Genomic DNA, 8,200 nt, shown 5'->3' with positions numbered 1-8,200 from the left:
GGACGCAGTGCCTCCTGTATGCTTCGAAGTCTGAGGACCAGTCACTGGAGATTGGGAGTCATAACTGGAATAACCACTGTCCCTTGATATCGGTCCCCTGTAGCATTTATCAGCTTCTTGGTAATAATCTTGATTATCCTGAGGTGCGTATGTCACGGTATATATCCTGGCCAGTCCCTGAGGAGTTCTGACAGCGTATTTCCTAGTTTTTGCTTTAGGGTCAGTAAAATCCATTATATGTCATAATATTTTTTTTAATTTTTAAAGTTTCCATTAGATTATCATCTTTTTAAGTTTTAAAAAACACACTAAAATATTGTAAAATGTTATTTCTTGTCAAAATAAATATTTCTTGTTAATTTTCTCTAATCCCATCATTTTCAATGTTTATCCTAAGTTAAATATTTGCCACAAAACACCCTCATTATGTCCGATATAAAATTTAAATATACATACAAAAGTCAATTTCCTATTATTATTTGACATAAAATAGACAGTTGAATATAAATAATATAATGTTTTAAATTTGAAATAATTTTTTTTATATTTCAAGTGCTTAAGTACTTATATAAAATTAAGAATTTGTTAAAGTTTAAATCTTTAATAAATAATGAATTAGGATCAAACTTTCGGTCGATGAGTCCCATTTTCAGAGTTTGCTAATGAAGGCAAACCAAGAACAGAAAATGTACATGCATGACGTTTACATACTTATTTCTTTGTGATAAAAGATTTTTATACACATTGATTTCTGCAACTCTGTATATTAAATTGTTTGATTACTTTTTACCAACTGAATTTAGATATTCAATATAACCACAAATGATTTTTTTTTACTCCAACATTAATATGAAGTGCGCAACCCTCTAAGGTTCACATTTATTATACTTCTCTTCTTCTTGGTGTAGGCCTTGTGGCCTATTTTTAAGAGGGATTAGCCTCCTGCGATGTTGATTCCCAGCTATCAATCCATCTCTTAGGTGGTCTGCCCGGAAGTCGTCTACCCTGCGGTTGGCCGTACAGTGCGATGTGGGAGTCTGGATGGTTCCATTCTCCTTGCGCATACATTTGTCTCCCTCGTTGCCTTCCCCGCCTAACGACATCTTCGATCTCGCATATTTCCCTGATCCTGGCGTTTCTTATTCTATATAGAAGACTCTTGCCTGATATGCTTCTTAGAGTCTTCATTTCTGACACTCTAAGGCGTTTTTTGTGCCAACGGTGTCCACTCTACTTTCGATTCCATATGTCATGGTGGAATTATACATTATACAAAATACAATAATTTAAAAAACAACACAATGTAAATGATTAAAAGAAATAACAGAATGCTAAATGTGAAATGAAAGATATATAAATATACATACATAGATAAATATACAGGTAAAAGATAAAAAGTAAAAGTCAGGGGGTCTTAATGATCTCGTCCACTGGATGTACATTGGAAACTTCAAGCTGAGGCGTGCCATGTTTTACTCAGGAAATATCCTCGCAAAGTCAAAGCAAAAAACATAAAGTGCAAAGAGATTTGATAGATTTGTAGTAGGTTGAGGTTATGTTTATAAAATTGATTGTGAACAGTAGTCGGTGGTGACACCTCGAGAACTACCTGCCGATAATGCACCTGCTCATTTGCTAAACCTCATAGAAGACACCTGTAAATAGTTTAAATTTATAAAGGTTCTACATATTCCACCCAATAGCGCTATAACCACCCAACACACCAAAGAGGTTTTGAGCTTTTTTATTAAAGCCTTGTAAAAATCAGGTTTTTTATGCAATGCATATTTATAAATTTCAAAAACTTATAAAACCATGCCAAAACAGTGTTTTTCGGGGGCAATAACAAAGAGATTGGTACATTATACAGTATTCATGAAAAACATTAAATATGTAATTCCTTCTTTTCTGGCTTTGAAATGAGGCCAGCGCAGAAGGTAAAAATACCCTTCCCGTCCTTAAGCATCAATCGACTGAACGAGTAGAAATACCTTTTCCTAAAATTTGCACTAAAACGAGTAAATTTAAATAAAGTTAAATCAGATTTAGTTGTGAAATTATGCTGCCAAGTGTAATACACATAATGATTCATATTTATGAAGCGTCACAATGAAACATTTTTATCACATATTTTTGAAAGATAATACATAATATCTTTATCAATTAAATTATATGTATTTCAAATTAAAATAATGCGGAAATCATCGAAACATGTGTCATGATAGATTTAAATAAAAAAATATTTTGATTAAATCAATAGATTGTGTATGTATAAATTATAATTTATTTTCTTTATAAATTCAGTAATTAAAAATAATTTTGAATGTACTCAGACTTATAGAAAGAAAATTGTCCATCTACACAATACTAATATACATTTGTCTACCAGCTTCCAAGTATCACGAGTTCGGTGGTCAACATTGATATATTATTAGTGTATAAATACATATATTTTGTTTAAAAAAGGTGTACTAACCAGGTCATCAATGGTTCCTTAGGATGGAAAAGATGGCACAATGAGGTTCGAAAAATAAAACAATACCAAGGCCTATTGAAAATAAGTTATTCATGAATCCATTTTTAAATTTGCGGGGACGTAACCCATGATGAAACTTCACCATAGGGCATGTCTCTAGTATATTTCCCTAAACTATATACATATCAAACATATTAAAGCTTAAATTCCTGTGACACGGTAGACACATTAGTTTATGAATGAAGTGTTTTATTTGATGAGATAAATTAATGACTTAACAAAGATATACTGCTCTGAAGGCAGATCAGCCACACAGCCAACTGCCCAGTCTGGTGATGCAGCTAAACAAATTGAGTAGAAAATCACACCCACTGATTGAACAAATAATTTGGCAGGTCCCGGTGAAAAAAAAAATAGGAGCGGAGTGTAGTATTTGATCAGATATGGCTAATTTCATCAACATATTGATGGAGAATTTAAGGAAGCTGTACAACAGTGTCAATAATAATCCATCTATGTCTACTTGTCGCCAAACTAGACTTGGGCACTTTTAGAACATCGCTAAAATAGTATTTTTTGACATCTTGTCAAAGATGAAGAAGAATATAGAAAGTCATAGGCTGGTTTAAGTGATCACTTTATACACGTGTAACTATTTGGACACACTTAAAATGTTGTCGCTAAAATAGATTCAGAAACTTGATCTGACAATACTTCCATACAAGATTCAACTGAACCAAGAATTAATACTAACCGATCCAGAACTACAATAATATCGGTCAATCCAAAGTTGTGATACAATTCTTCTTCAAACAATCATCCACACCCGATGGTGCATAGGGTACTGCATTATATAAATGCAGTGTTATCTTGATCATAAACATATGAAGGCAAGGTGATCAGCTCTCCGCTTAAAGTCCAGGGTAATTATATGTAAATTGTAATATATATGAGTCCCAAAAAAATTTGTAGCGTGGTTGTCAATCATAGGTAGAATAATAATATTGTCATTCATTCATTCGAACCCTTATCCGCACCCAAATGGTGCATAGGGCACTGCATCATATAAACACAGTGTTATCTTGATGGTTAACACACGAAGGAAAGGTGATCACCCCTCCGCTTCAGGTAATATTGAATAAATATTAGAGTGAAAAAATCACTTATATTTGTTTGACCCCCCCCCCTGGGAATCGAACCTGCGAACTCCCGTATGTTATCTGAGTGTGCTGAACATTGCAATACGATAAAATTACATTTTATAATGAAATAATAACAAAGAGTGGAATACATTGTTTATTTTTGCATACAAATTTTAGGGCATTTATGTACAAATTCGGGACATAGCAAAACTACATTTTATTTACAAATATAAATAATATTTAAACATTTTAAATACTTATTGTGGAATAGTTAACATAATAGCATCTATGCTTGTAATCAACCGTGAAATAACATAATCGTATAATAGTTTGCATAAATAAATCAAACACAAATACATGGTGTATCTTCATACGTAATTTGAGAACCACTATCAGCTAGGAAATGAGATCATCCAGGGCCTTGTCTCTGTTGCAGTTGTTTTTCAGTAAGGCCTCGGAGACATTGCTCTCCGAAAAACCCAGGTCCATCAACTGCCCCATAGCAAGAAGGTATTCAACAATCTGCAAAGAATAAAACCAATAATGTAAAAGACAAAATAAAATAAATATTTTTTTTACAATTACTCCATTGTATTTTTTACAATTACTCCTTGTATTTTGACTGTTTTTATTATGCTATGAATTATTTTAGCGCTTCACCCAATATGATGGATATTCAGTACTTTATTGTCTTCAGCAAACATCTCCATTTGACAAAAAAATTAATTGAAAATGTCTTACTACCGTAGAACGGGGCTACTTGAACTTTGATGTGTTACTTGAGCCCAGTACAAAAATAAATATTTAGATTGTGGTATCAATCAAAGTATCGTGACAATAAGTGTCACCTGTCAGGGAAACAATGAATCATGTCGATACGTTCATTATTATACACCAAATACAGATTTATTTATTTTTTTGTACTGGGCTTAAGTAACACATAAAGTTCAAGTTGCCCCGTTCTACGGTACATATTTTTCTAAACATATGTTGATTTTTTTTTTTTTTAAATACTTATAAAAATGCAAAAAACATTTTATTTTTCTTCAAAGCAATCCTTTTTAGTCGTTCATTTATCTATATATTTTTTTTATTACTGGAAACACCTCTAAAACTACTTGAATACTATTTAAGACTCTTGATGTAATAACATTCAAATCACTGCTCTTTTACTACTAAATATAAGATCTTTGGGATTTCTTTTGTTTAATAGACATCTCAATAGCACAGTTAGGTAACATATTGCAATGTAATTTGTCATATCGAAAAGTGAGTTTTTAAAGGACAGTGTGAGTATATGTCAGTGTCGGGTTGTGGTCGAGTGGTTAGTGTCACGGACTCTTGAGTCAGAGTGCCTGGGTTCGAACCCACTCTACCACAATTCGATACCTATTTTTAATAATGAGCGGCTTAGGCTCATAGAAATAGTGTGAAATTGAAGTATTTTTGTAAATTTCTCTTCTAACCCTTATCCACACCCAATGTGTGGGGCAATGCATCATATTGACGCAGTGTTATCATGACTATTACTTACATGAAGGCAAGGTGATCACTCCTGCACTTCAGGACAAGTCCAGGGTAATATTACAAGTGTAAAATCACTAATATATATTTTCAGCCCTCCCTGGGAATCAAACCTAGGACCTCCAGCACGGTAGCTAAATACGCTAACCATTACACCACGGAGGCGGACAAATAGATTATACAGACTTTATAGATTATATATATTTTAAAATCTTATTTTATTTATTTATGGTTCACAAACAATGAAAAACATATTACAATAAATGAAATACAGTGCAATACAAATTGTTTGAATGTTTTTCATCAATTAGATGAGAACACAACAACCTTACAGACACAATAAAGGTGCAGGTCAAACACATATATACAGAATAGAAATTTGGTTGTAAAAAAAGAGTAATAACAATTAAAAGTAATGAAGTAAGAAAAATAAAAATAAAAATTAGAAGTAAAAATTAAAAGTGAAATTAAACTATGCTACATAAGGTACAAAATTCAAGACTCCACCAGATTGGTGAAATCAATTTGAAATTGATTTCACCAATCTAGTAATAGTCGTCTTGTATTTATATCCAGAATATTTAATTATATGATAGTAACAAAGACGAGTTACCTTTTTGTCGTCCATTCCAATTTTATCACTAGCTCGGGCTACCCTCTGTAAAGGGAATCCCATGGCGCTGATGTGGCGACACATGGACTGCTGGTCGAGAGGCAAGTCGGAGAAGGGGTCGGGCAGCTCCTCGGGGGGGGGATGAGGGGGCGGCGCCCGGGAGGTGGCGGGCTGCAGTGCCGGACTGCAGTTGTGGGAGCGCTCCCGGGCGCGCTGGCGAGCCTCTGCGATCTCTTCATCCAGTTCCCTCACTATATCCGGAACGCTTCTCGACCGAGAACCGATTGTCTTCCTAGCCGTCGAAACGTCTTCCGTTTCTTCTATACTTGGAATGATAGTAGCGTTCACTGGCGGGGAATAAGTAGTAAAAGGAGCGGGAGTATAAAACGAATAATTATTTGTATTATAAAACTCGTAAGGGTTATTCACCGCTCGACTAAAAGTATTGCCGCTTTCTCTTTGGTATGCGTCATTTCCGATATCGATATTTCTCTCCGTACGACTATTGTGACTAATAATTTTATCGTTATTCTGATTATATCCGCTAATATTTGGTAGTTGCGGGAACAGAGAATTTGAGACATTGTATCCGTAATCGGGAGCGTAGTAGTTAGTTTGCGTAACGTTTGCGATTCCCGTATTAGAATAAGAAGAAAGCTTGTTACCGTCGCTGTAGTAGCCGTTGATCATATTCATGGAAGAAGGATTGTAAGAGTAAGGTAGCATGCCGGGATTCAAGTCTTGCGAGCATGCGTAGCCAGAGTCGGGAGAATATACGTCAGGGTTAGTGGAATGCACATTTGGATATGCCTGAGTGGTAATCGAGCCATTATTCATCTGCTGTACGGAAGGTTGCCTATTTAAATTGTCCTGCGGGTTCGTGTTGTTTGCGACAGTCGGATTAGAATTTAAAACTTGGGCCAACAATTCCAAATCATTGATGGTCTTCAACTCCATATTATCGAAAGGACTCGATGTGTCATTTTCAAAATCGGAGAAAGTTAAATTATCCACGTTATTTTTCATAAATGACGGTCGTATGTAAGATAACTTTTGCTGGGATTGATTGTTAATTTGGAATTGTTGGATAGGATCGGGGTCGTCCAGTAAGTTAGTCGGAGCGCCCACCCTCTGCGGCGACACCGGGGTGGGCTTCAGAATGTCTGCCGCTTCAGATTTGGCATTTTCCAGATATTTGTTGTAAGAATAAATATTGGGCATACAGCTTCCGTATGGTATTGTGTTCTCGGGAACGGTATCTGTGTGACCTTCAGAAACAGGAGCATTTTGCGTTGCGGGTATACTCGAGGAATTCTCAGACTTAGTGTCTTCTATATCATCCGGGGATATTTCACTAATCTCTTCAGTGCTGGGATAAGAAACTTCGGATATACTGAGCTGTTTGAGGCGCTCTTCGTTTTCTGCAGCCGCTTTTTGATCCAACTCTCTTTGTCTGGCTTCTTCCAACAATTGTAACCGGTGATTTCTTTCATTTTTTTCAGTTTCTCTAGCGTTCTGCCACTCTATTAACTTCTTAAGGACATTGTTTTCTAGATTAAAGTCATAGTTTATTGATTCGACTAGTTCGGCGGATTTAGAAGTACTTTCGATAATTCCATAAGGCAGAGTTATAATAGGAGGAGGCTTATATTTTTCGGATATTTTGACAGGAACACCATCCATGTAATCCAAATAATTACCGGAATGATTTTGAGACATGTCTATCCTACAAAAAAGGTCAAATAAATCGTAAAATTGTTTGCCTGCGGTTTATTTACTGTCATGAAAACCCACGTTCACTTTCGGACTTTATTTGTATAAATGAAAACTACCTTTTGTATCTGTTTAGAAATTAAACTCATTATTTATCCCTAAACATCACTCACAAACGAATAACATTATAATCCAATTCCACCTGACAATACTAAAATGACAGCCAAATTTGAGAGTTGCCATATCAAATTTACAACAGTGCGTTTTCCCGGTGGTTTTTCACGAGTACGTTCGTGTTTTATTTTAAAAGATCGTAGATGACCACCCAATTATCTGATGCAAAACAAAGTGGTGTGTGTTGCATACATGGATTATCATTATAACTGTAGAAAATTATTAAGTCTTCTTCAAACCAATTGTTTAACGTAATTGCCGTTTTTTTTTTACCTCGTGATCACTTTCAAATTATATGATAACCTACGTTAAATACATTTATAGTCATCATTTATTATTATGTGTGTATTCATTTTTGATTTTTATGTTTCAGCATCAAATGGAGTTCCTCAAAATAGCAGGTCAATTATTTTTAAATGCAGATTCTTAAATAAAGTCAAAATTTCCAACTAAAACGAATTAAACTGTTTTGATTGTGCTTACCAAATTAAAAATAAAACCACACGATATGTTTTTTTTTTCTATCCGCCCCCAATAGTGGACAGTGTAACACTTTAA

General features: G+C 34.7%; 1 protein-coding gene across 2 annotated transcripts; it reads right to left on the bottom strand.

Moving 5' to 3' along the window:
- Window positions 1-3,759: 3,759 nt before the first annotated feature.
- On the bottom strand, window positions 3,760-7,740 carry LOC148312983 (uncharacterized). 2 transcript variants are annotated; one of them, XM_088270551.1, is made up of 3 exons: window positions 7,588-7,740; window positions 5,756-7,481; window positions 3,760-4,140 (listed from the first exon to the last, which is right to left on the bottom strand). In XM_088270551.1, exons 2-3 carry the CDS (start codon window positions 7,472-7,474, stop codon window positions 4,015-4,017), a joined length of 1,845 nt encoding a protein of 614 aa, XP_088126677.1. In that variant the 5' UTR covers window positions 7,475-7,481; window positions 7,588-7,740; the 3' UTR covers window positions 3,760-4,014. The 2 variants fall into 2 exon arrangements, with proteins under 2 accessions (XP_088126677.1, XP_088126666.1); XM_088270540.1 differs by having other exon boundaries at window positions 5,756-7,740.
- Window positions 7,741-8,200: the final 460 nt, after the last annotated feature.

The sequence above is a fragment of the Brachycentrus maculatus genome, unplaced genomic scaffold (assembly GCF_059751285.1).
Source record: "Brachycentrus maculatus isolate JH-2025_06_01 unplaced genomic scaffold, ASM5975128v1 h1tg000027l, whole genome shotgun sequence".
Classification (NCBI taxonomy): Eukaryota; Metazoa; Arthropoda; class Insecta; order Trichoptera; family Brachycentridae; genus Brachycentrus; species Brachycentrus maculatus.
The sequence above is the reverse complement of the archived record's forward strand: the minus strand, read 5'-3'. Positions and strand labels throughout refer to the sequence as shown.

What these genes read in the sequence shown, in the direction of transcription:
- LOC148312983 (XM_088270540.1), bottom strand. Translation starts at nt 7,474, where the DNA reads ATGTCTCAAAATCATTCCGGTAATTATTTGGATTACATGGATGGTGTT. An exon ending in TTGGAATGGACGACAAAAAG is followed by an intron (nt 4,141 to 5,755) that starts GTAACTCGTCTT and finishes TATTCTTTGCAG; the next exon opens with ATTGTTGAATACCTTCTTGC.